Source organism: Prionailurus bengalensis, chromosome A2 (genome assembly GCF_016509475.1).
Source record: "Prionailurus bengalensis isolate Pbe53 chromosome A2, Fcat_Pben_1.1_paternal_pri, whole genome shotgun sequence".
NCBI classification, from domain to species: domain Eukaryota; kingdom Metazoa; phylum Chordata; class Mammalia; order Carnivora; family Felidae; genus Prionailurus; species Prionailurus bengalensis.
Window position 1 is genome coordinate 19575217 of NC_057348.1, and position 27879 is coordinate 19603095.

General features: G+C 54.8%; 1 protein-coding gene across 10 annotated transcripts in view; it reads right to left on the reverse strand.

Annotated features, from left to right (window-relative positions):
• Nucleotides 1–27879, reverse strand: part of CACNA2D2 (calcium voltage-gated channel auxiliary subunit alpha2delta 2) — a 143811-nt gene that overhangs the window by 109996 nt on the left and 5936 nt on the right. For all 10 annotated transcript variants that reach the window (XM_043587402.1, XM_043587397.1, XM_043587401.1 and 7 more), the window contains exon 2: nucleotides 6877–6958. In XM_043587402.1, coding sequence (XP_043443337.1) covers nucleotides 6877–6958 — 82 coding nt within the window. The remainder of the gene's footprint in view (nucleotides 1–6876; nucleotides 6959–27879) is intronic.

A 27879-nucleotide genomic window follows, 5' to 3' on the forward strand; every position in this document is an offset into this window, starting at 1 on the left:
AGTGGGCCTTCACCAGACACCAAATCTGTTGACACCCTGATATTGGAATTTCAGCCTCCAGAACCATTAAAAATACATTCTGTTGTTTATAAGCCACCCGTCTATGGTATTCTGCTATAGCAGCTAGAACAGACTCGCAGCAGGGAGGAGAAAACAGATTTCCAAATTCCTGGGCTGAGACAAGCAACGGGGACACATTGGGCATCTGAACTTCCCCAAACTGTGACCAATTCCTAGAAGGGGAAGCATCTGATAGATGGGGGGGGGGCGCATAAAGGTACCCCCACATTTGCAGGACTCTGTTTGCAGCCTTTCCTTGTCCCTGGTCCCTTAAGATCCTCTCATCTCCCATGAGAATAGAGGCACTCGGGTTCCTATTTCACGAATGGGGGAAGCAAGATTTAGAGGGGCAGGACAACAGGCCCCGGGTCCCTCAGTGTGGGAAGACCCAGCCCCGCCATTCCTGCCCTCTCCAGTCTTTCCACCACCACCCACCACGGGGTTGCTGCCCATGGCACAGGTTCCATGTTCAAGCTCCAGTTCTGCCACTTACCAGCTGCAGGACCTCAGGCAGGTCTCACCTTAGGAATGCACAACTCTCTTCTCCAGATCTGAGCTGGTCCCTATCCTCTGGATCTGACCTCGGATGTGGCCCCACAGTGACCTCTTGACACAACCTGGAAGCTGATGGTCACTCTCCCATGCCTGTACCACCAGCCATGGGTCTGCTGATCCCACCCAGAGAGGCCTCTCCCATAGACCTGTCCCCACCACACCCACGACCTCCACAGGCACCTGGGCAGCAGCTCCTCACTAAGACTGTGCCAGAACTCCAGAAGCCTCCTAGCAGGGCTCCGTGCTCCAGCCTCCCCCTCTAAGACTCCAGGAGCAAGAGGCTCTGAATTGGCCACGGAGGCAACCACTGACTCAGGCCCTTCTGGGGGCCTTTCTGTCACAGCATCCTCCACCTGCTGTGAGGTCTTTCTGACCTAACATCCTCACACTCTGTGGGGAGTAGGAAGAGGAGAGGCCTGGGAGAAGACAGGGGCTGAGAAGGGTACTGGCCCAGCCTTAGCAGTCCTGGAGGAGCCCTTGGGGTGGGGGAGGCTCTAGCAGCTGGTCCCCATGGAAGGGATGGCCAACTATAAGCCAGGGCCCCTGGGCAAAGTGTCTCAGGGCAGCCCTTCCCCCACACTGACCTCCCTGCACCCCTTCTCTGATGGGAGGGTGTGTGGAAGGGGTGCCGGAGACCCAAGCCAGTCAGCTGGCCCTCAGGCAGGAGTTCCTGCCACAGATTAAACGGCTTTTGAAAAGCTTCAAAAATGGAATTTTCTCCTGTAGGCGACAAAGGAGAGTGTGGGGGGAGGGGGCAGGCAGGAGGATACACAGGCTCCCTCTCTCACCACACAGTACTCAGAAGAGAGCATCCCAGACCTTAAGTGGGGGGAGGGGGCAGAAGAGGCACCACCCCCCCAGACAGGCCTGGAAGGAAAAGAAGTGGGGAGCCTGCGCTGGGGAGACAGAGAGGGGGTCCAGGCAGGCTTCGGCCAGGCTTCCATGCATCTGCCTCTGTGTATCCAATTATGCTCAAGTGGCAGCCTCACCATGTTTCAGACGCCCTCCCAGGAGCCCCTCCTCAGCCCCATGCATCCCCGCTGGGTGCCGAGCAAGAGGACCATATGGAGGGAATAATAAGACAATTAACTTTCCATTAAAGAATAATATATGTGGGTTTTTAGGGAGGCGAGCGGCAGCAATCCCTACCCAGCGGCATATTTCACACTCGCGCCCCCCCCCACCTCCACCCGGACGCACCCCACATCCTGATCATCTTCACCAGGAGAGAGGAGGGCTCCATTGGGACTCACTAGGAGGTGGCTGGAGGACGGGTGTCGGCTTTGTGAGGAGCAAGAGCAGAGCCCCTAGGACTGAGGCTTCTGGAAGCCTTGAGGAGAGGTTATGATGAGCCTGGGTGGGGCTCCCTCACCACCCCTCACTTGACTCTGACCTGTGCTGGTCCCCAAGATGAGGGAAGGGGTTGGGAGTAGGGGTCCGCCTGGCCAAGGAGCTGCAGGCCTGACTCTCGGGGCACATGTGAACCACGGTGCTCTGACAGAAAGACCAACTACGGGGTCTGGGGGTCACAATCACTTGAGTTCCCCTTTCCTGACCCTCCAGGGGCTGTTCTGTTCCCTGGCACCTCCCCCTACCCCAGCTTCCTTCTTTCTCTTCTGCCTCAGCTCCCTCTGGGGCTCTGAGCTTCCCTGGCGCTTTTGGACAGCGCTAACCCCACCTGAATGCCCAGAAGCCCAGAGAGGACCCTCCCCAGTGGAGGCCAACAACAGCCTTGGCCAGCGCCCCCAAACCAGTATGTGAGTATGCATGAGTTTCAGGAATTGGTGGTACCAGTCAGTGGGGAGAGTTGGAGAAACAGCAGGAGGCGTGTCTCAAAGGCACCTAAGAAGGGGCCCTGTTTCCACTTTGCTGAGCCCCTCAGGAAAGGCACTCTTGATGTGGCCAGACTTTGGTCCTTGCCAGGAGCCAGCTCCAGATGTGGCACTCCGCAAATATTAATTACACATTCCCAGGGAGCAGTGAGCAGACGGGGTACAGGGATGGCCAGGGGCAGACAAGTTGGGCTGGGACTGTGGCACCGTCACTGGTTCAAAAATGCCATTCCTGGCTACCCAGAGAAGTGAGGACACATGGATGCCATTGGTCTGAATCACCATGACAGTCCAGAGAAGCACAGCAGTGGGGAGGGGAGCAGGAGATTTGGTTAGGGATCTGAGTCCCAGGGTCCTATTTTCTGTGGATGTAGCTCCATGGCTTAGGGGAGGGGCTGCCTCAGGGTAGCTCCTCCAGGCAGGCCCCAGGCCTGCACTTCTAGCTTGGTGCTTCTCCCCATCCCCACTACTACTTAAGATTGGCCTGTCAGGGCTCCAGAATGGGACTGGCTAGAGAAGACTGTCACTCAGGACCTTGATTTCCCCATTTATATGAAAGGACTACAGGAGTAATCAGCAGCATGCAGCTAGGCTGAGGCCATCATGGAACTGCAGCAGCCAGGGATGTTGACAGGGCTCTAAGCCATTTCTGCCCCAATCAGGAGGCGAGGCAGGAGGGGTTGATGTGGAATGAGAAAGGCCCCGATGGGTCTAGACTTGACTTGACACTTCTCAGAGGATGGCCTGTGGACCCCAGGCATGATCATCCCAGGTCTCAGTTCCCAGCCCAGCTCTGGTCAGGAAGCCCTCCCTCACCCCAGAGAGAGGATCTTCTTACTTCCTTCTTTAGAAACTCTGCAAAGAAGGTGTCTCACCCAGGTCAGAAACCCATCTCAGGATGACACACACCTGATGAGCCACTGATGCTTCCTCATGTCTGACTACAATCTCTCCAGCTTTGCTTTCCCACAAGGTCCCCAGAGTTGTTCCCCTTCTACCTGGACACCCAGTCAAAAGTCAGTAGGTCCCTGGCTATACCCGTCAGAGTGACCTGGTCTTCAAAGTGGGGAGACCAGCCATCTCCACATCCTCCCCCATGCACCCCAGGCACCTGATGAATTATTCATCCTGATCAGCCTCATTATGTAAATGAGTTCAGAGCCCAAGCATATGCTCTCTGCTCTTCCCTGCACCCCCCCCCCACCACCTCGCCCCAGAGGATGGGGACAATATGGTGGTGATGGAGGAGGGCAGAGTAGGAGCTTGGGAGACCATCATCAGCCTCCAGGGGTTCTGGAGGGGGCAGAGTATACAGTCCACACTTTCGTGGCCTGTTCACATCAGGAGTAGGCCAGGGCTTGGGGGGAGGTGGGGCTGGGGTACCCAGGGCGGGAATGGCTTAGGAGTGTCTGGCTAAGCATGGGGGTGGGAATGACATGTGAGAACCAGGCCACAGCAGGAGCTCCCACTGTGTGCTGGACCTGGGCTTAGACGAGGAAACATGATGTGGTCTTCACAGAGCCCCCACATCCCACCTAGGTGTGCCATGGCTTCTAACCTGTAAGTGGGCCCCAGTCTGCACCTAGCCATGCCCCCACGATGTTGTGATGACGTCAGGAGGAAGAAAGTGCCAAGTCAAGGAAAATGCTCCCAAATGCCACTGTCTGCAGTTTCTGGACTCTTGCAGCTGCCAGCTCTTGCAGCGCCCAGCTTCTGGGAGTGGGGCAGCCTCTAGGACTAGGGTAGGGGGAGAGGGCAGACATGCAGCAGAAGAAGGCCAAGGGGGCCCAGATGCCAGGACACCCTGGCTGTAGGGTGTTTGGGGGTAGCACGAAATCAGCTCAGGGAGACCTGGGGAGGCCACTGGGGAATGAGGCTGCCAGCTTGGCAGAGCTGGTGCCAGGATCCCCGGGAGCGTCTGCAGTTGGGTCAGGGCTCTGCTGCAAGCATCCTCCTGACCCATCGGAGCTGGGCATAGGCTGGGTACACGGGCCCTCTCACGTGCATTTGAAGGAGAGCCATGGTGACTCAGTCAGATTTGGGATGGGCTGTAGGGGGTGGGGAGGCTGGCTGCCTCCCACTCCCGTGGGATTGTCCTTTTCCTCTAGAATTCTTCACCTGCTTCCCTGCCGCCCACCTCGCCAGAGTGTCCAGTGCCAAGAAGCAGGCCCAGAGCTGTCAGCGGGAAGTAAGAGGCTGAGGTAGCGGTGAGAAAAAACTGGAGCAGGACAGAGAGCTGCTGGAGAGCTGGCACCCGTCGGTAGGGAGAGGGATGCCAGGAGGAGCCAGCCAGGAATACCAGGTCAGCACTCCTCTGCCTGCGGCCAGGCTGGCCACAGCTACACCAAGCATGGCCCCTGCTCTAGCCCAGCTCCTCACTTCCCCAGGTTCATCCTGCCCACCCTTCCAAGAGGTGCAACCAGAGGGGGAGCAGCACCCTGGAACAGGAGTCCCATCCCAAGTCTCAGGTCTGCCACAGCTGGCTGCCTGACTTTGGTTATGGCTGGCCAGGTGGGGGCGGGGCAAGATGTGCTCGTTGACAAAAGTGTCTGGAATCACTCAATTCCCATCAGAAAGGAAATGATCAACACATCCTACGAATGAAAATGATCAGTAAGGGGAATTCATATTTCTAGAAAAGGGGGTGTATCTGTGTCAACCTATCCACTGCTATTCTCACCACCTTGTCCTCTAGCCAGACTTCCCAGCTATGCCATGGACCAAGAATGAGAATCAGAGAGGGTCCAGGACTTTCCCAGGAGCACACAGTAGGGGTGCTGAGCTAGGCTTCTATCTCTGGTTCTCACCAGCCAGGGAGCTCAATGGTTTAGACAGAACCAAATCGCATGCATGAAACGTGTGCATTATTTTCTCGCTGGCAAACTATCAGGGTCTGAGTTGTCCATGACTATAAAATAAATAATGTCCTCACACTGAGAATTTGAAGCGTGGAAGGTTCTTGACCGGAGGTGCATAGTTAACTCCTTATGTGGGGTACATCTTATGTTACAATACAAAACTTGGAAAGGCACCTTGCACACATTCTAGGGAACTATCATTTCTTCATTAACCTACAAGGCTACACTTGGCAGTGCCCACTTAGAACCTAGTTAGTGCCGGGTGCTATGCCTGAGCATAAATTCACTTCTGTTCTGGAACAGCTTTTCCTACAGTGCCTTCTCTGGAAAGCTCTGCTGGCCTCCAAGTACGGCTGAGTCACTGAGAGTTCACAGGAAGAGTGGGATGGGGGTTACTGCAATTCAAGCCCAGCAATCAGGGCTGGGAGGTTCAGAGAGGTTGGGCCACTACGGGGAGGACACCCAGCAAATTGGGGGCTGAGATCTTCAGAGCTGGACTCTCTCTCCTTGTCATGCTACCACCTTGTTAGCCACCCCTGATCAGCCCATTTGTGCCAGCGGTCCTACATCCACAGCCAGTGTCAACATACTCACTGCCACCCCTATTTCCTGAGTGCCTGCTATAAGCCAAGCAGGGGGAAAGGACCAAGGACAAAACCCCATGGTAGCTTCCCCATAGAGGTGACACCTGCTGATCCCAGTCCTGACCAAGAGGGATGACACAAACAGAGGCATATCTAATCACTGGGTCAAGACCTGGACTCTTGGCTAAACCACCTACAGTAACTCTGTTTACTCTGCTGTTCCCGGGACAACCATCGGCAGAAGAACCCTGTTAATCCCCTGCTCGGTTCTGGTCAGGCGTCCTGGCCCAAGCCTCTAGCAACGAGCTCCCAAAGTCCCACAGGTCCCTGGGAGTCCCCCCAAGCACTCCAAGAGCTCAGCTCTCAGAGCTTCTGCATCTCCACACAAAGAGCGACGGCTCAGGAACCTGACAGCGACACATTTTGCAGCCTTCTGGGGGTGACGGATGGCCTGCTCTTCACATCACTATTTCAAACATTAACATAATCTCCGAGGATGAATGTGGTCGCTGGTGCCTAATCAATCACCCCTCCTGCCCTGATCCCTCAACTTGCCAAGCACAGGCTTTCAACCCATCTCCTGCTACAGCGCCTTGAGCAGCCAGCACTGCTCTCCACTGTTGTTTGGCCTGGCCACCCCACTCATTGCATGGACAGTCCTCAGCCTCCATGCACAACTGCATCCTGAACCCTCCAGGGCCTGCCCTCCTGCCTCAGGCGCTGCCTCAAACACAGACCTCACCCACCTGAAAACCTGAAAGCCCAACACCCCAACATCGGAGCTCACTGGATACTGTTCAGTACTGGGAAGAGCAGGCCAAGACCTAGAGGAGCCACTGATTTTCTAGTTATTTCCCTACCTGCCCCCACGGGCCCAGCAGTGTCCCACCATGCCAAACCTTCCTCACTCCTTATTTCTGAAGTCCTTCTCCCACTCCCACTCAGAAAAGGGTCTCTGAGCAGAAAGCAAAGGGTACCAGGGCTTACCTCACGGAGCTGCTGGACGCCCCCAAAAATCCGCATCACGCCATCGATCTCTTGCTCCAGGCGCCGGGCCCAGTGCTGCATCCTGTGTGCATAGAGGAGAAAGGTGTCAGGAGGGCCCCCCCTCACAGTGCTGGGACAGCCCAGCACCGAGTGACCTGGGGCATGACCAGTAGCAGCCACTCCTTCAGAACTCAATTTTCACTAGAGGAGAAACAAAGGCTAGGAAGCAGAGTGAGCCTATGATTCCTTTTGAAGACTAGACCTGGTGGCCCAGGCTCTCCTCACGTACTGTTGGACAGCCGGGGAGGAGAGCAGATTGTAGTTTAAATGCACTGAGGGAGTCCAGCAGCTCCAAGAAGCCTGCAGGGAGACTATTTTTCACTGTGAAGAGCTAGCCCTTGATGTGGATGCTCTGAACAGGGGGACTCTGGACACCAGGGAAGAGGGGGACATGAGTGAGCCACGCGGAGGCTGGGATCTCAGAGTCTCCTGTCCCCAAGGCTGGGTGGGGCCTGAGGAAGGGGAGGGAACAGGAGTCACTGCTGCCACCACCAAGTCATTGTGTAGCTGGGGGCAGATCCCTGCCTGCCCCCCTCCCAGCCCCCTGTAGGCCTCAACTGAGAAGGATATGGAGAACCTGGGGCAGAGACAGCCCTCACCTTTCCAGCACCCGGGGAAACAGATGCTATCTGAAGCTCATACATACACACCCTGCATGAACTGGCCACCCACAGGTCCAGTTCAGACTGTCCCACCCCTTTCTGGAGGCCTGGCACCTCCAGAGTCTTTCACCTAAGCCACCTGCCTGAGCAGGTCTCCTTCACACTCGTGTTACTGTGAACTCATACTACCCCATCTGTGTCTCAGTTTCCTCCTCCAGAAATTGGGAATAATTTAGGGCCACCTCGCAGGGTATGAGAAGGACATGAAAGCAGGTGGTGAAGGGTGTTGCACAGGAATATTTGTGAGTGGACAGGATGGACAGATGGCCACACAGCTCAGTATTCTCAGCCCACATGCATGAACGGGAATGGCATCTGGGGAGAGGCTTGGCCCAGGTTCTAACCTGTGACCCTTCCTTCAGGCAGTACGAGATCAGGTGAGCAAAATCATAGCGGTCCTTGACAAAAGCCAGCCAGAGAGATGTTCTCCACACTTCCAAAGGTGTTCTCTGCTGTGACACAGGCCTCTGCACCAATGCATCTGAAAAGGCATCTCAACTTCCTCAACCCACCAGATGCAGAACAAGGCCGTTCCAGGGAGGGCTCATAGGAGGGTTACCACAGAGATTTAAATACACCACGGGTTAAGCACAGTCCACAGGGCAAGATACGAGTTGGGTGATACCAGCCCCCCAGCCTCTGGAGGAGGGACCCAGAAGCCATAGGATCCAGGAGGTTGTGTCTGGCCCTGGGCCTGCTACCTCCCTTACACTCCCCAGTGCCACTCAGGGCCAGGACTCTGCTAGCTCCCTGGGTCAGAAGAGCTTAAGCCGCCACCCCAGCCCCCTGCCCCACATCCATCTTCAGGCCTGTGGCTGGGGGGCTGGGCCTGTGCCATTGTGTGTGCCCGGGTCGGTTGGCATGGGAACTTGGAGCAGGAGGCGGGCGGATCACTAATTGCAATTTGCCAAGCTGAATGTCAGGACCATGATGGAAAAAAAAAATAACATCAAAAGAAACAGGTATTAGCTTCAGCTTGTTGCTGGCTGAGCCACAGCCTGATGCCCACCTCCACTCCCCACCATGGGGAAAAAACTAACCCCACGCCCAGGAGGAGGCCAGGCTGCAGACCAGGCTACAAAGGGCAAGCAGGCATCAGCTGCTAGCCAGGAGGAGGGCAAAGCCCAGCAGAGAATGGAGAGCTTGCTTGGCCCCTGCTCCTGTGTACCAGGTGCTGATTGCTTGGCCCTGGCTGTGGATGGACAGTGGGGCAGGTGGCTGTTTTGTGCTCCCGAGACGGAGCCCCGGGGGGGCTAATGTTGAGATGGATTGCTGCACAGTCCTGTGTCCAGCTAGGTACAAAAATGGGTGAGGTCAAGGAGCTGCTCTCCAAAGGGAACCATTAGCTCTGCCCTGGCCCTGACCTCAGCCATTCACTGGTCTAGGGGACGAATGCCAATCATAATCCTTCCTGGGACTAATATGTACAAGGGCACCCGTTATGCACATGGAATGGTGCCGGCATGCCACCTGCTCTCTCGCTTCAGTCCTCACAAAGAAGCAAACGTTATCATCCCCAATTTACAGATGAGGAAACTGAGACACAGGGGCTTTTTGTGACTAGCCCAAGATCACCCACCCAAGAAGTGAACACAGAAGTTGATGCACGCATATGCTAGAGTCACCAAGGGCCAAGAGTGTGCACTTCCTCCCAGCTCTGCATTCAGGACTGTCACTTTGAGAACTTGAAATTGGCCATAGTGGGAATATTTATACTGCAGAAATCAGTAAATGCTACAAATCACAGTTTTTCCCCCTGGAAAGTGACTTGTAAACATTTACTAGCACACCACTGATTCAGCCCCAGGCTGTTGACTCTTTCCTACTGTATCTATAGGTCTCTCATTCTAGGATCTCACAGATAAGTAAAAGAAAATTAATTGGAAGAACAGACACGGATGCCAAGTTTTTATTTTGTTCAGACAACACATTATTATTACAATCATCATCATTTCATCTAAAAAGACTATTTCAACACTAAAAGAATTTAGAAGAGCCAAATCTCAGGATAAAGTCGAATTCCTCCCAAGACACACACACTCTTTCCTTCCCTTCCTCCCTCCCACTCTCTCATTCACACTCATACACGCACACACACACACACTCATGCTCACAGGCACATACAATCTTCCCACTTCCACTCCCAGACTAAACAGCTCTAGACTCTGCTGTAGGCCACAGGGACGGGTCCACCCATGACACATCAGGACACACACATCCTCCTGGGATCTAGGGGTGGCTCTAGCCCTTGGTCTGGCACCCTGGGCCTGACGGACAGACCCCAGGCCCCAGCTACATAATGCCAGGGAAAATAAGTTACTCTAATTATTCACCTAAACCAAACCCAATTAGGAAGGCAATATGTATGTCTCAGGATTAAAAAGAACATGATAGGGGCACCTGGGTGGCTCAGTCGGTTAAGCGTCTGACTTTGGCTCAGGTCATGATCTCATGGTCCATGAGTTCAAGTCCCACATTGGGCTCTGTGCTGACAGCTCAGAGCCTGGAGCTTGCTTCAGATTCTGTGTATTCCTCTTGCTCTGTTCCTCCCCCACTCACGCTCTGTCTCTCAAAAATAAATAAATGTTAAAAAAAATAAATAAGTGAAATAAAATAAAAAGAACATGATAAATAAATCATTTCACTGTCACAGAGAAGAGATTCTGTGGGTTCCAGGGTTTGGCTAGGGTACCAGTGCTGGCTCCAAAGGGTGACAAAAGGAACTAATGAGGCCAGGAGTCAACTATGCACCTATAGAGTTCCTGTCTGAAGGCTAGAGAAACCACCCACCAAGCCAAGGCTAACCTTAGCCAGATACAGTCATACTCTTTCTAGCAGAATGGCATGGGGGATTTGGAAGTATGGGGGATATATCAGGATCCACGGACCTGCTGGGTCAAAAGCAAGCTAACCAAATCTTGTCTGAGCTCCCTTTAGCCTGGGTCCAGGTGCCTAGCTCTGCAACGTCTCCCTGGTCAGACAGTGTTGCCCGTGGGTCACCCTCCCAACAGGGTAGGCCCACCTGCTGGCTCCCTACATCCCTGTGATTTTCCATGCTCTTCATCGAGATGACACTGCTTATCTCCAAGTGTCTCTAAGTGCCAAATTAGCAAGACAGGGAGGAGAGAGAGTGTCTGGGAGGAGGCACGTGCAGCCAGGGGCTGCAGCCCTCAGGATGACTGGCATGGGCAGGAGAGGGAGAGGCTGAGGACAGAGCCTTATATCCCTGTAACCTCCATGTGCCTGAACCCAGGGAGGTGCAGGCACTGGGGCCCCATTCCATAAGCTAAAAAACTGAGGCCCCTGGCAAGGATGAGTACAGGGCCACATACTTAGAAAGAAGCCAGACCTGTCCTCCTGGCTCCATCAGCTCCCTGACCCCACCCTTCCAGGACAAGGCAGCTTCTGGGCAGCCTCCTGCAGCAGTGGCTGGCTGTGTGACCTGGAGGGAGGGGGAGGATTGAGCTCCGTTCAATTTTTTTTTTTTTTAACGTTTATTTATTGAGAGACAGAGAGACACAGAGCGTGAGCAGGGGAGGGGCAGAGAGAGGGGGAGACATAGAATCTGAAGTAGGTTCCAGGCTCTGAGCTGTCGGGCTCTGTGCCCCCCGACGCGGGGCTCGAACTCACAAACTGTGAGATCATGACCTGAGCCGAAGTCGGCTGCCCAACCAACTGAGCCACCCAGGTGCCCCTGGATTGAGCTCCCTTCAAATCTCGGCATTCTGGTCTGTAAATAGGGGAAATGACTGGCTGAATAGTGTCAATGGCCAAATCTACGTGGCAGCCTTGATGTCTGGCATACTTACCAGGCACTCCTGGGGGCTAGAAGCCTATCCAATACAGCCCCCGGTGTTTATAAAATCTCCTAGGAATGCCTGCACTTGGGGAGAAGGATGTGGAGGGAGGCAGTGTAGAAAGGATTCCCCTAATGGCTAAGAGAGGCCAGGAGTGGGCAAAGGGCAGAGGTACACTCGTCCCAGCCCTGGCAGGCTGAGGGCAGGCTGAGGGCAGCCCAGTGGGAAGAAGACCAAGGGGCTGCAGGACACCAGGCCTTGCTCTCCAGGGCACGCTTCAGAACTGAAAAGAGTAAGTGAAAGAAGAGGCCTTGTCACTATCAGGCAAGGGAGCAAGGTCATCCACATGTATGGTGAGGAGCTGGGGATGAGGACCCCCTTTGGCAGGCAGAACCACTGAGACCCCAGTTAGTACCCAGGGGAGGCCCTGGTCAAACTACAGAGCCCACCCTGGGGGCCTCCAGCTCTGAGCTGCACAGGCTCCCCCAGAGGGGAGGGGCAGGGCAGGGGGAGGGGGTAGGAGAAGCCCAGAGAAGGGGAGAGGGGGAGAGGGATGAGGGGAAAAAAGGAAAGAGCCTATGTGCAGATGCAGCAGCACAGATTAAACTGTTGCCAGTTGTTAATTTTATACGCAAAGTTGTTGATCAGAATGTGATTTAATTGTACAGTATAATCCAGGCTTTTGGAATAAATTATGCAGAAAACTCATCTATAATTAAACAAATCAAAAAACCAGAGACAGGTGACACTGCAGGTTTACCCTCGGAGGGCATGGGTGGGTGTGGGCGGCTGGACCCTGCAGAAGGGCAAGGAGGGAAGGAGGCAGGATTTGTTCCAGAGCAGACAGGAGCAGGTCCAGGGAGGCCAAGGCCTAATAGGGGCCTCCCAATATCTGCCTCTGCGGTGTCGTCCTTACCACTGCTATGGAGGCATTTTGCCATCAAAGCCCAGCTGTAGGCTGCCTCCACCAGGCAGACTGCCTGGATAAATCTGGTTCCACTGGATACCTATGAGCAATCTACTGTCCCCCGACTAGCTCAGCAGAGCAGCCATCATGTTGGGGTTGGAGGTGTGCCAAGTGTGGAATTGTAGGTGAAGCGGAAGGGGCAGATGGCAAAACAGAGGACTAGGCTGGGGCAGGTGAGGGGTGTGGGGGAGCAGGCACAGTGGAGGCCACTTGCTGCTAAGGGCATGTGAACCAAACTTGGCAGTAGTGGCAGCCCACAGGTCTCCTGCTTCTCTCATGACAGGCTGGCCAATTATTCTCCCAGCTCTGGGGGAGGCGATGATTTAAAATAAATTGCTATTTAATTATTCTGATTATATTTCAGCTGGCCTGCCACCTCCCACCTCGGTGCCTTCGCAGTCTTCTGAAGGAGAAAGAAGAAAAGATAGGGCAGGAGAAGGGTAGTAAGAGACAGACAGAGAGATACAGACATGAACAAAGCCCAAGAGAGGTGGGATAGAGGGCCTGTGTCAGGCTGACCCCAGCCCAGGGGAAAATAACTGGTGAGTGGGCAAGGGGGCCACTCCCCACCCTGGCCTAGGGGGCCTGTGTCAGTCCCCCAACAGTCACCCAAAGCTCAGAGAACAGCTGTAGCCTCTGCTGAAGCAGAGCACCAGCCATGGCCAGCCCTCCCCTAGATTACAGCCTTGCTGTAAATAGCAGAAAACTCAAGGCTGCACCCCAGGATTGTGGCACCTCCGGAGCCACCTCTACCAGGGAGTCCTCCCTGACCACTCAGGTGAATGTCCCTCTCCACCTAGACTGAGTGCCAGGATCCAGCCCTGGCTCTTCTGAAGCCTTGAGCCAGATGTGTCCTTTTAGGCCTCAGTTTTCCTATCTGGAAAACAGAGATAAAGCTTACCACGTGTCTACTCTCAGGACCCAAAGAAGAGGCAGGTGGACACCAGGGTCCCGTGGAAGGAATGTCAGCAATGATGACTGCCCCACACACTCATGTGCACAGACCCACAGTCCAATCTTCTTCCGCAGACCTGCAGCTCACTAAGCATGGGATTGCTGTGCCTCTTCCTTAGACTGAGGCCTCCAGGTGGGCTGCAGCCCTTCCCTGCACTGCCCTAGAGACCTTGACAGAGGCGTAATCCCTGGGAAGGGCAGGGCCTCCCGTGATCAGAGAAAACTTCCCTTTGCCTACTCAAGAGAGAAGATGCTTGAGCCTCAAAGGCCTTTTTCAGGGCTCAAAGCCAGTGTAAAACCCCTGACCCTGATTCGATCGCAGCCTCCCAAGGATGGCAGAGGGGAAAAGTCTAGCCAAGGTCATTCGCTCCTGAGAGAACAACTGCGCCCAGCTACTCCTGGCCAAGGACATGAGAGCGCCTACAGATGTGGAGGCCAGTCAGCACGGGGTGAGTGGGGAGCATGCTGGACCAGCTGATTCATGGTGGAATGAGGCTCCCCAGCTAGCCATCACCCCTTCAATAGGTAAACTGAGGCAAAGGACTCAAAGAAACTGGCCCATCTTCAACTGATTCGTGATTCAGCTAAACAAACCCCTATAGTATGGGCAACATAGCACCTGACCCCCTATGCCATCCCCATCCCACCATCCCCAAGCACACAGGGACAAAGGCAGTCCACTTATCACAAGCGATTCTCAGAGACCCGGGGGAGCTGGGGAGGGGCTGGTGCTGCCAAAGCTCGAATTAGTCCAAATCCATCGGCCTCGACTATGTGTATCTTGGGACCCTGCCCAAATACTGCTCCTTAATGAGGTTATTAATTACGGGCTGTCCCTTCCCTATCTTTCCTGGGGAAAAAGCTTTTCCTTCTAGTTGGCTCTCAGCTAGAAGGCAGCGAGACTGTGCCTCCCTCCCTCAGACTAACAGTGAACAATCAGCCAGCTTTAATTAGGGCGCTGGGTCCAGCCCAGTATTTACTCCTAACAGCCTGAGTGGGGGGAGGGCAGGAGAAGACCTGGAGCCAGAGAGCAGCATGGCCCCGGGCTGGGAGCGCCAGGCAGCCCACTTGGCCCAGAGAGGGATGGAGAGTGTCCAGACTCACACAGCAAATGGTCACAGACCTCGGCCTCACTCCCCACCATCAGTGCAGGATTAAGGCATACAGGGGCAGCAGCAGTCAGGAAGGACCCATAGACGATGTAGGCCTCAGCCAGGGTTGTTCTGGCTGAGAAGGGGAAAGAGGTTCCCCAGCAGTGGTTAGGAAAGCATGGAGGGTCACCTGAGCCTGACTTCAGTTTCTGCCACGGTTAGCTCTGTGACCTTGGTAACATCCTTTCATCTCTCTGGGAGTGAGGTGGTTGTCACACCCACAGTCACGGGGTTCCTGAGCAGGACCCTGCTCACCATACCTGGTCTGGAGTTTTCAGCAGTAGGGAGAAGAGCCTAAGGGGGACGGCTCCAGCCTCCATGAGAGCAGCCCTTGCAGTACCTGGAGAGTGGCTGGGGAAGGCACCAAGGGGCAGGGAAGGCATGGGGACCCAGGCCAGAGTTCATGTTGGAGGGCCTTGGTGATGGCCTGGGTGGGAAGGAGGAGCTCTGAGGCCGTCGTCCCCCCAGCCCCTGTCGTATAACAAGCCCTGCTCTGTGGCCCACATCTAGCCCTGTGCTTCGTCTCTCCAGATCTCCGTTTGTGTCTCTTTGCCCAAGGAGGAGCGGTCTGAGGCCTCCACAGGCCATCTGGAGACTCATTTCCCAAGGGCTCTAATTGGGGTCTTCCTTCCTGGGGCCTGTGCCTGTGAGTCAGGCATCACAGCGGTGACAGGCCAGGGCTCTCACTGCACTGCCTCGATTCATCTTCAAGTCAGTCGTTCAACCCTACTCCCCAGAGGGGGAAACTGAGGCACAGAGCAACTGAGTGATGTGCCCAAGGTCACATAGCTAATGAATGCCAGTCAGGATGACACACACCTCTCCTCAGGACCCCAGTTCTCAAATGTCCAGCTGCTGGTGTCCCATGGCTACCTGGATGTCTAACAGGCCTTTCAAACTGAATGGATCCAAAACCGATTCCCCGACCTCCCTCTGGATCCTCACTCTCCCTTCTCTCCCTCACCACCTACTTCCCTTGACTCAGCTGATGGCAGCTCCCTCTGTTCAGGCCCAAAGCCTCAGGGTGACCTGGAATCTGCTTTCTCTCTATCAGCAAGTCCTGTTCACCACACCTGTACAAAGTGTCCAAATCTGCCCGCTGCCTACCACCTCCCTGGCCCACAGCCTGCCCCGGGTTGCCACCATCTCTCCCTAGGACACATACAGTCGTCAGCTCACCGGTCTTCAGCTTCTGCCCTCACTCTCACCTTTCCTGGTCCGTTCACCTCCATGCACAGCCTGTTGGAATTATGTCCTTCCTCTCTCAACACTATGCTGCAGCTCTATGCCATCACAGGAGGGCAAAGTCTGTCCAGCGGCTGTCCACCCAGTGGTATCCTTGCCCTTGCTCCTCAGGCCACACTGGCCTCCTCACTGGGGCTTGAATAGACTCCTGTACTCTGTGCACAGGCCTTTGCACATGCTGTTCCCCCTGCCTCGATCGGTTCTTCCTCAGAAGTCCAGGGGGCCCCTCTCTCACTGCCTTCAGGTCTCTGCACACACATCAACTGCTTGGTGAAGTCCACTTTCACACTCCACTTTAAGTGGGCCCCCCAAACAGCAACTGATCTCCACATGCCTCCTGGGGGTACTATGTTAGCTAGCATTGCACCGGACATCCTCTCTTTTGTCTACAGTCCGCCTCTGCCTGGGGCTATGAGCCCTGAGGGAGGAGGCTCTCGTTCTTCAGCCGTTCTTCAGCCAGGAAGAATAGGCCATTTGCTAAGTGGCTGCACCTCCCCAGAGTCGGGTGACCTCCCCACTACCCTGCCCTACCTTGCGTGCCACAGGAGCAGGCAGGTGGGCTGATAGGAGAAGGCTGCAGAGGGGCTGGAAGTCTAGTGGCTGCCCCAGGGCTGGCCCGGGAGGCCCTCCCTTTCCCTGGCTCCTCTCCGTATGAATTATTAAAGTTCATTTATGATGGGCCTGCCCAGGCCTGTGGCTTCTGTGCATAATTCATGGCTCTCCCAGAAGGGCTGGGCGCTGGAGCAGCCAATTTTTCCAGGAAGCAAAAAGAAAGTGCAGGGAAGGAGTAGCCCAGACCTGGGCTGTCTTCTCCATATCTCTTGTTTTCTTGTCCCATCTGGGGCACCCCAGCGACTCTACCCACCCCTGCCCCATGGTGCCTTCTCCTGCATGTTTGGATTCTGATTCCTAGCGCCTGAGTCCATGGGCTTTGTGCATGCTCATCCATCTCTGTGCCTCAGTTTCCCATCTGTGGACAGATGGAGTTGTGGTTTTCAAACTGCAGTGGCAGTCGGATCATCCACCTCAGCTCCCCTGGTGGGTGAGGATCATGGATCTCCGGGGCACCGACACCCAGGTGTCATTGTTTGTGAATTTCCCAGCAGTTTAGGGCTGGGACACAGCAGTGAACAAGAAGAGTTCAAGAACCAGCTGAAGCCTCTCCAGAGTAAAGCAAAGGGTCCCAGCCAAGGACACAGGGTATCTGCCAGCCACTCTGCCCAGAATCCACCGTCTGCTCCCCAGGCTGGGAGCCACCTGCCCTAGTCACTGGCACAGATCATGGACATTTTTAGGTCTGCAGTACCTGCTTCTTTCTCCAGCATATTCCCCAGGGAGTCGGGCACAATGGGAAGGTAACCCCTACTCAGGCCCATTTAGCAAATGGATAAACCAACGTTAACAAAGCTGACTCTTAGGAGGGGGATATATCGCCGCAGCCTCTGTATGCCCATCCCTGTGCTGTCACGGGGGAGCCACATCCAAGCCTGGTCTCAAGAGGTGCACAGTAGGGTTGAAGCATCTGGAGAGGTCACCAGGTGGGTCAGGGAGGAACCCAGGAGCTTCAGCTGCCAATCCCTGCCCCATACCAATAGCTGAAGCCTGATTGGAAGTGGTAACACAGGCTCTATCCATGTGTCACCAACTACTCCAGTCAGATTCTGTGATTCATTCGTCCCCATCTCCCCTCCTGCACATCCTCCCCACCCCCCAAAGTGAGTCAAATCCTCGATGAGCCACAAATAGCTGTCCTCTGTGTGCATCCTTGACATGGCCTCCTGCCTTGAGGAGAACAGAGACCCCCCCCCCCCCCCGCCCACTCAGGATCCTCTGTTCTTCTTCAGGACAGAGATCTCCCTGTGGAAAATGGCAGGGCCCCGGAGGACATCCAGGTACAGAGACGAGGTGGAGCAAAGACCATAACTAAACCTATCAGGCCCAGCTTTGTTCTCTGGCCTTGTGTCCCTTCCACCAAGTCATCTCCACTAGGAAGTCTTCCTGGATTTCCTCCACCCCGTCCCTAACCTATAGTCCTCACCTCATTTTACTGACCCTTGCCTTAAGTTGGGGCTGTAGCCTGGTCCCATCACCAAGCTCCCTTCAGAGCTTAGCTTGCAGTATGGCAAAGAAGAGTCTTCTGGAAATGCCTCAGGATATATTTACCCAAACATCCTGCCCTCACCAGACTGATGTCTACCCTGTTCACCTCCTTCAGCAGTGGGAGAGAAGCTGCAGGGCAGGGCTGGGAAAGGGCCTCCAACTTCAGCAGGTGGCATAACACCAAGGAAAGGACCAGTGATGTGGAGCACTCACTGTATGCTGGATGCTTTGTGTGTGGTTCCCACTGATGTCACACAGCACCCACGGCTAGGTGCAGACCAGTCCAGGCCCACTTCATGGATGAAGACTCTGAGGCCCAGGGGGTGAAGCAACACACTCAAGGCTACACAGCCAGTCTATGCTGAACTGTAATTTGAACCCAGCAAAGTATGGCTCCAGAGACCAGGGCGTGTCTTCTAGGGCCTCCCTAATCTTAAGGTGGATGCCAATGGCCAAGATTTAAAGTAGGAAATAGGGTGCAGATAAGGGCTACCCCCTCATTTATGACCTTTTCCAGCTTTGAGAAGGGGCCTGCCCTTACATTCGAGCCCCTACTGCCTCCCCAATAATTGGGAAATTATTCCTTATACCCCTCCAGAGCTGTCCTACCATAGGCATGTTGTCTCAGCACTGTGAAGCCCACGCCCCCTCCAATTCCCCCCTAGAGAGCCTGGACTAGGTTGGAAGGAGGGATGCCCACTTCCTCTGGGATTTGCTTCTTGCTAGCACCTAGCTTCTCAGAGCCTCGAAGCTGCATGTAAATCGAATGTGAGTGCTCAACCCGCCTTGACACGCTTTGGGCTGGTTACTCTCAGGTGCTCTGTGGTGAATCCTTTAGCAATGCAAATCCCCTCTGTGGGCTGCGTGGCATCCAGAGCTGCAGCAAGGAGGGGGATTCAGCAGCCACCTCGGCAAGTGCCCCTCCTTCTGAGGAGCCCCAGGGAGGTGGCCAGGCCGAGAGGAGCCACTCTGCCTGGTGAGCCTGAGTTGTCCTTGGGGCTGGCTTAAGGAGAGCGGGGCTTATTCCTGACAAAATATTCTGCAGGTTGTTTCCAGCCTTCCACAAATTCCCCACTAGCTCATGTACTCTCTATTCATTCATTCAGATGGTTACTGGGCCAGGCTGCAGGCTGGGCACTGGGAAGGGAAACAGTGGTGATCAGGGCAGGTGTGAGCCTTGCCCTCAGGAGCTTGGAATTCAAGGAGAACAGACATCAGATCTGATCCAGACCCGATGAGTGGAGGGAAGAGGAGTCTAGTGATGCATGCCAAGGGCCTGACCCAACCTGGGGGACTGGCCAGGTGAAGGTGGCACTGCAGAGCTGGTGGGCAGTCCAGACAGAGGGTGCGGCAGGCACAAAGCCCAGGAGAGAGGTGAGCTCTGCCCACAACGAAGTCCCATGAACACACCCAGACCAGCCACAGGCACCAAGGCAGGCTGCTCTCCCACACGGAGTCCTGCAGAATTCCAACCCCAGGTACGCAGGGAGCACCTCCACGTGCCAGAGGGTGGAGGGTGCTGGGCTCCTGACAGCAGGGAGATGAGGGGAGCAGGCCCTCGTGTCCCCCTTGCGCTGACTTGTGGGCCACCCCTGCCATGGCATCTGACCTATGTTTACCAGCCCAGTCCACATGTCCCCAAGTCCCCCAGTCACATGTCCCCATGTGAGAAAGCGGGGTTCAGAGTGGCTACCCATCAACTTTGTGAATTTTATTTAACATGAGGTTTCCTACTACTTGCCCTGCTGGGAGAGGTGCTTAACACACAGCCCCCGCCCTGTGAAAGTTCTCCATCTGGGAAGAGTAGGCCCTGGGCTGCCTGGGTGTGGAAGGACCCAGGGAAGGTGGGCCCTCTGGGCAAGGGAGAAAGGGGAACTGGCAGAGAAGTGCTTGGTCTCCTGGGAACTAATTTCATGCACTCATTTGTTCCACAGACTACCCAGTGCCCTTAAAACCTGGCCCTGGTGCAGAGCCTCCTTCACTGCCTCCAACACTGCCAGGTACTTTGCAACCTGTGACCTCCACCCCCACCCTCTGAGCCCCCTGGCTGGGGGCAGCAGGAAGCTGTGAGCCTCCACCATATACACATTAGAGGTGGGGGATAGTATTATTATTTCCATGGCCTAGATGGGGGTTCTGCCAGTGAGACCCTCCTGCTGCCACTCCAGTCAGAGGCGCCCACAAGTGCAAAGCACTCACAAGTTTCCTGGTATTTTTAACACAGATACTGTCACTAAAACACCATCTCTTGAGTACGGGGGCAGGTGCTCAAAAAGTGTCAGCTAAAAGACTGGACACTCCATCTTCACAACTATAAAATACAGGAAACGTGATCCCATTTTAGAGATTAGGAAACTAAGGCACAAAATGACTCAAACAAGGTCATAAAGGGGGCTCTCTTTGTGACTCACAGCTTCTCCCCTCCTTGATTCCGGTCCCCTGGACCAGGCTTTCTAACAGGCAGCAGGTAAGTAGAGCAAGGCCAGCAGAGTCCATGGCTCTGGCTCCGTCCCTCTGGACAGCCCCATGAAGTCCCCACCCTTCTCCATGTTAGAGTAATGGCTTTCATACGCCACCAATCTGAAAATCCCCTATGAAATTTATTTCCCCCGGCACTGGATCAGGAATCACGGCAATCACACCACTTAATGGCCTCTGGGCTTGTTTCCTGCCACCCCTCTCCAGCTGCTCTGTGCCAGTGAAGTTAGGGCTGTGGGGCCCCAGTCAGGAGCTGTGCACAGCCCAAGGCATCCTGGGTGCTAGGAGGCACTGTCCAGGGGTGCAGCAGCCTGGGGAACACATCAGCAGCACAGGGATGGACACCACCTGGAGCTTCGGGAACTGGGGTTGGATCATATGGATGAGCCCCTCCCTTACCGTGCCCCTGTCCCTTGTCCTTGCCTCCCCACCCCCACCAGTGGCTTTCTCTCAGAGCAAAGTGGGTCCAAGTGCTTTCCCCAGGGCCTCCACAGCTCTGAGTGGGAGAGGCCTAGGACCATGGGAATGGCCGCAACCCTGAGAAGGCCTGTCAGAACTCCATCTGGAGAATAAGTCCTGCCCCACCTCCCCCACTAATACCAGAGGTGGTGTCTCCTCACCCCTTGGATGCTGCTTGGAGCGCCAGCCATGCATAGTTATCATTTACTCAGCCTTGCTTCCATTTCTTCTTCACTGACAGTCTCCCATAGACTGTGAGCTCCTGGAGAACAGGCCCAGCATGCAGCTAAGCGGACTTGGGCGGGAAGGGGAGGTCAGGAGGTGGGTCCTGAAATTCGGGCAGGCTGTGGAGTGGTCAGCAGAGTAGTTGAGGCAGGACCAAGTGTCAACACAGAGGAGCAGTCAGGAAGGAGTGTGGCAGCCAGCTGAGGAGGCCCAGTGATCTCCCTGAGACAGACCATAGACTCTGGCCACTGGCCACATGCATAGGCATCTAGGAACAGCTGGCTTCCACAGGTACCACAACCAGAAGACTCCCCAGAACCAGTATGCCAGCCCCCACCCCCGCCTTCCCTGGGGAAGTACCCTGTGCTGGGTGGGGCAAGGGGGAGGGGTGATCCTGCATTTACTTTCCTGTCCCTACAGCTATAATTCTCTACCTGGGCTTACCTGGGTGGCTCTGGAAAAATATTGATGCCTAGGCCCTGCCCCTACCCAATTAAATAACATAGCCCCATGGGTTCCTGGACCCACCTCCCCCTCTCCCCTAAGGACAGACCTTGGAGGCAGCCCCTGGGCTGGGGCATCTCCTTGTGAAAGAGCCACAGGAGGGTGCGTGGAGTGGCCTTTGCCTCATGGCACCAGCAAAGCTAGGCCCATATGGAGGCCCTGTCCCAAACAGTGTAAAAGCTTTTCCAGCTTCCAAAGACACAACTAGATTTGCCTGCAGACATCTGTGTAGACTCTGTTCAGCAAACATTTATTGGGCACTTGGTATGTGCTAGCCTGGAGCTCCAGCCAAGGACAGGTGGCCACTGCCCCTGACTCTCCCAGGCACAGAGCCTTGAAAGGCAGGCAGCAAAGACTATCGCAAGACAAGAATGGGGGAGCCTTCAGGCAGCCTAGGAAGCCCCTGACCCACAAGGGAAGTCAGGGGAGGCTTCAGGGAAGTGACTTCCAGTCAAGCACTAAGGGATGGGCAGAGGTCAGCTGGACAACAGGCAGGTCCTGCTTGGAGCTGGCAAGGCCCTTTGCAGCCCATCTGACTGCTCCCTGGCTTACTCCATGCTCAGTGCATAGTAGGTGCTTATTAAGCCCCCATGGAAGATGATGGCGCTGTCCTAGTGGTACTCAGTCCTGAGGGCAGAGATCCCCTCCTGTGTCCATTCCTGTGCCCATCAGAAGCAGCCCCCTTGGCTGTGGTCTCCATAGTAGCTACTTTACAGAGTAGGACAGAGATGAGAGCAACACAGATGGGGTGGCAGGAGAGCATCATCCTCAGCTATGGAAGGATCCATCAATCTGGAGGGTCCCAGGAATGACGATGATACTGAGGCTCAGAGAAGGAGGGCAGGTGGCTTGCCTAGCCTCCCACAGTGAACTGGACACAGGCCAAGGCTAGGGCAGGGTAGGAGGACACTGGCAGAAGGAGGAAAGGAGGCCCATACCCTACAGCACAAGCCCCTGAATTTGTGGGCCTGCAGCAGCCAAGGTCTGGCTTAAATACTTGACCTTGCTGCCTGTCTGTCTCCCTCCCTCTGAGTCTTCCATAGGTAAATCTAGGCACCACCAGGGTGGGAGTGGGGGATGGAGCAGGTAGGAGGATGGAGGGTAGGGAGTGGAGTGATGGGGGAATGGAGAGTGAACCTAGACTGCCCTGCTCCCCCATTCCATGTATGCACAGGGGATCACAGTACCATCATCAGCTCCCAGCTGGTGAGTGGGAGAAGGCCTCAAAAGGAGATTCAGATCAGAGGAGGCCTTTCTTGGTCTGGAGGACTCACAGCTGTGCCAGTAAAGGCCAGCCCCAGAGAATCCTTTTCTCTCACTGACAGGTAAGGAACAGTGACCAGAGGGGCACCCAATCTAGGAGCAAGACAGAACCCAGGGCTTCTCCCAAGACTTGTGCCCTTGGCTGACTGACTCCTAGACACTGTGCCCAGCCTGGACCCAAGACTGATGCAGGCAACAGAGCCCAGAGAGTAGCAAGAAGGGCCAGGGGCAAGGTCATGAGAATGCAGTCTCGTTGGAGCATGGATCTTGTCATATCCATCAAGGGAGCCAACCAATGGACACCCAGTCCCCTCTGTAGTTAGCAGGCACAAGTATACCTACTCCACAGCTTCCCCCTCCCCAAATGGGAATCAAGTCTCACAGGCAGCACCCAGCCAAGTTCAGGCCCTCCCCTTGGCCATATCCATGGGTCACTTCCTCAACTCTGCAGCAGTAGGACATGCCCTCTGTCTGCATCTTCTCAGTACACCCACAGCCTCCAAGGACTCAGGGGGTACTACAGGCCCAGTGAGACAGCCGGCACCTGTGAAACTATGCCCCAAGGAACTCAGTCTGATAAAAAGAGGCAGCCCTTGGAGAGGAACAGTTGTGAAGAGTGCAGGAGCGTGGGGGCACCCCGAGGGTCCTGTGGTCAGGGGACTGCCTGGAGGAGGTGAGTTACAGAAGGGCTGTGTGAGGCTGTGGCTGGGTGTTCTGAGTACTGGGGTGTGAATCCTGCTTCCATCACTCACTACCTGTGTGATTTCAGCATTACTCAGCCCTGCTGAGCCTCAATTTTTTTTGTCTATGAAATGGGAATAAAAATGGATTAATCTCATTGGATAGGATCCATGAACTATATCACCCAAGGCACAGCTCATAGTGACTGATGATGTAGTTAAAATAACTACTTCCTTAATAAATGTTTCCTTGAGCATGGACAGCCCCCCCCTTCCCTCCCACCTTCTTCCTCACCCCTACTCCACGTTGAGGCCTCTGGTCTGGTCCCGCAGCAGAAATTGCCTTCCTATTTTCCATTATTCCCCGCTTCTTGCTAACAAAACCCAAGTCTGTAAAAATCTCTCCCACCTCCAGCCCCAAGGTGACCCCATCCTTTGCTCAAGGGTAAATCCTGATTAGCTGGAGCCAATCACAATGCAACTTCCCTACTGCCAGTGATTGGTTTACAGTAGACATGTGACCCAGCACTAACCAATGAGGTGTGAAGGGAAGTTGGCTAGGGGCTTCTGGGCCAGGTTTTCTAGCCTCTTGCGAGGAACCCAATAACACCTTTACTCCAGTTGTCTGATACCTCTAATGCCTGGAGCTATGGCAGCCATCTTGTTGTCATGAGGGGCTTCAGCCAAGAACAGCCCCACTAAAAATGAGGCCAGCCATGCAGACTGCAGGTGAAGACTTGGTCCTCAATGACAGGCTAAAGACCCACCTCTGGGCTCCCTGGCAGAAGATAAAGGAACTAATCATGATGGAAAAAGTCATCATGCTGTGGTTGCCACGGTGGATACAAAAGCTGCCTCTTTTCCTTGCAGCCAAATACACTCTTCAGACTTGCCTTTTGAAGGATAGTGGTCAGCTCCACACCTACTCCATACCAACACAGGGTTGTCAGAGAGGCCCACAGGGGTAGGGAGCCAGAGGAGGGCATCAGTCAGAAGGGCTCTTGGTCTCAGTACTTGGGATGAGCAGACCAGTACGATTGAGGGATATGGTGAGCAAAGACCAGAGCTCCTACTAGGACCTGCAAGTGGCTCTGCCTGGCTGGAGTCTGGATATTCACAGGGCTAGTGGCCAGAGACAGGAGCCAGCCCAGGCAGTTCCTCAAATGCAAAGTTGGGAAGGAGGGCTCTGCCCATGGCAGGCTTCTGGGTGCAAGGTCATAGTTAACCCTCAGTAGGAGGCACTGCAGCATGCCTAGGGGGTCCAGGAAAGGAAGGGAAGACTCCCAGGTTCTCACCATGCCCACCCGGAGCAAAGCTCACAGGGGGAAGGAGAAATGTCCATTTGTGAGAGTCCTCAGCACAGAAGCCTGTTTTGCCAGCTCATTTCTCTTTTCTAATAAATGAAGTTGGGGGCAGGGCTGAGGTAGGTTGTTTTGTTGTTTGTTTGTAGGAACCAGTGGCAGCACCAGGCCTGACCTTTAAGGCTTCAAATGCAGCATTTCAGGCAGCGCCGGCAGGCAAAGAACACGGGCTGCAGAGGAAAGTTATCGAGGCTAAAATGCCACGTCAGGCTGGAAACTCGTAGCAGCAGGGACCTCTGCCCATCTCAGGATGGGCGGCCCATTTTTGCCCATCTGGCAACAAAGCTGTCCTTCCTGAGGGTACCCAGAAAGCCCTGCTGACTCTAAAGTGGCATGGGGGCACCAAGGTGTGTCCCAGAGGAAGATCAGGAGCTGGGGCCTCACACCACACAGGCGCCTTGCTCTGTAGGACTTGCCAAAAGAGGCCTCAACTTGCTCCTGCATCCCATGTCAGGGATGTTCTTATTATGAGAACCAGTTGTATGTCATAGTGCAAGGACGGCTAAGTGGGGATCATTCTTTGAGCAGCCTGTATTGAGCACTGGGGACTGGGTCCTGCCCACAGGGTGTGTGCAGCCAGAAGACACAGAGCGGGGGCCGGGGGTGGGGTGGGGGCGAGGCTCCTCTCTGCAGCCTCAGACAGCAGCTTCCTGGTCTTACAATGGAGGTGTCTGGGTCCCCAGGAACTTCTGTGGCTGGGATATGTCCTTCCCAAGAAAGGGAACCATGCAAGGCCCATACTGCCCAAGGAGATAGTCCCACCCAGGGACCCTGACCCCACAGGAACCCTCACTAGCCCTGCAGGCTCCAGACCCCTTCTCAGTCACTTCTGTTCTTTGCGGAAGCCTCCTCCTGAAATGCCGAGGACACTGGGCTGTCCCAGCACTGACAACACAGGCCCTGAGAATGCCAGGAAAGCAAAACTAAATAGTTCTCTCGGACATCAGAACCCATCAGATCAGGGGCGGAGCTGAGCTGGGCACACAGCAACCCCAAAGGTCATAGCTCAGCACACGGCACCCAGACAGCTTGCTTATGAAGACTCGGTAGACAAAAATTCATCTTTGAAAGGAAGAGATCTGGCTGCAGATGCCCCAAATAGAGGAACATGTGGAGATTATCAAGCTGAAGGTATTGTACCCCAAATCATGCCCGCAACTGACTGCACAAATATTTTCCTGGGGGTAAGAACCCCAAATCAACAACAGATGCTCCAAAGGATGCCAGTCTCCCTCCCTTCCATGTGCAGATGAGAGGCACCCGCTCCAAGAGGGGAAAAATGCCAGCCCAAGGTCACACAGCAAGGGTTTCCACTCTCCCTGCACCCCAACCTCCATGCTCAACCTCCAGATTCTCCACAAGTGGAGGGCTGTTTGCAAATATGCTTCACTTCACAATGGACTCACCAAGCTTCTCTGAGTCCCAAGTCCTCCAGTGCATCTAAATACCATTCAATTTGCAAAAATTTGAATTACAAGGACACAGCCTGTGTGTTTCCTTCACAGACTGTCATCGCGCCAGTTGGTAGATGATCAAACTTTCCAGATCAGCCTTAACTCAGGCTGTTCCTGACATAAAAGTTTGCAAAACACTGGTCCTAACAACCAGGCTGCTTTATTTCCCACTGCCAGCATTTGCCCAGCTCTGGCATTAACTTCAAAGGCAGGTGCAGGAGGGGGCCATTGGGAGCACATTCTGGGTACAGAGAGATAAACCATGCATATGCCTGCACGTACATATGTGCACACATGCACAAGCACACCCTCAACTTCGCATTCATATGCACACACACCACCTATGTACACATGTGAACGTGGGCATGCACACACACCTGAGCATATGCACACAAACAACATGCAAGCATGTGCACACCGGGGCACACATGTTCACACACACCCAAACACGTCTTCATATACAAATGGACGTTTACACAAGTGAACACAGCTAACACACATGTGCAAACACATACAAGAGGACACTCTTAGACACTTCCATTCACAAGATTACATGTGCACACAGGCCAAGGCAAAGGCCAAGCACGGGACGAAAGACCCAAAAGCCACAAGTGAGTCTTTGGTGCTCGCAGGGCCCAGCTGTGCAGGGGGGATCACGGATGATGGGAGAGGTTCCTGGTACTTGGAGTGCAGACCTAGCTGGACTGAGAATCCTCACAGGTCAGGATCCACATGCCCTCATCATGCACTGTCTGGGGTCAGGCCCATCCCTCAGGACCTTTCCTATCCCAGTCCTGTGAGGCACCACAATCAAGGGAACTCTATTTTACAGACAAGGCCCCAAGACCCAGAGAGGCTGAGGAAGTTCCCAAGGTCACACAGCTGGTGAGAGGTGTGGCAGAGCCTCAGTAGCACCAAGCAGGGGACTCATTCAGAAAGATGTGGCCAGCAGGGAAGGAAGGCATAGAGGTGGGAGCCAGGGACCCATGATCTCAGGAGGGCAGGGAAGAGAAGCAGAGGGGCAGCTCCTCCCTCTCGTCGCCACTCCTTTCCCCTTCAATTAAACAGTCCTTACCAAGGTGGGGAGAGCTGGATAATGATCAGCAGGAAAGACTTCCCGTGCCCCTCCCTCTCTGCTAAACAATTAGGTTGATTAGAGCTCAAAGTGGGTCAGTCGGAGAAGCAGCTTCAAGACACCCAAGGTGTGGCCAGAGGCCAGTGGGAGGTGCAGGCTCCTCACACTGGAGGAGATGAGGTCTAGCTGGGCTGGGGGTCAACCCTCACTCCGTGGCTAGAGCACAGTGTGAAGAGGAGTGGGAAGACCCTGAACCTATCTTCTGAGGACACGAATGTCACAGTCAGAAGAGCCCTGGAAGAGAGGAAACTGAGGCCCAGGGGGAGGAAGGGCCTTGTCCAAGGTCACCACCATGCAAGCTACCCAGCTGAGAGGATTGGGCTGGAATTGCCTTTGACAGAGGTCCCCCCAGGACCAGACCCTCAAGTCCCCCATGTGAAGATTCCCTTCACCTAACCCCAACTAGACAGGGTCTCCTACTCTGTGAGGTCCCTCCCCCCCACCCAACAGGCTCAGGCACCAGCACTAGCAGCCGCCTGGAGCCAAGTGGGCCAGACCAGCCTCAGAA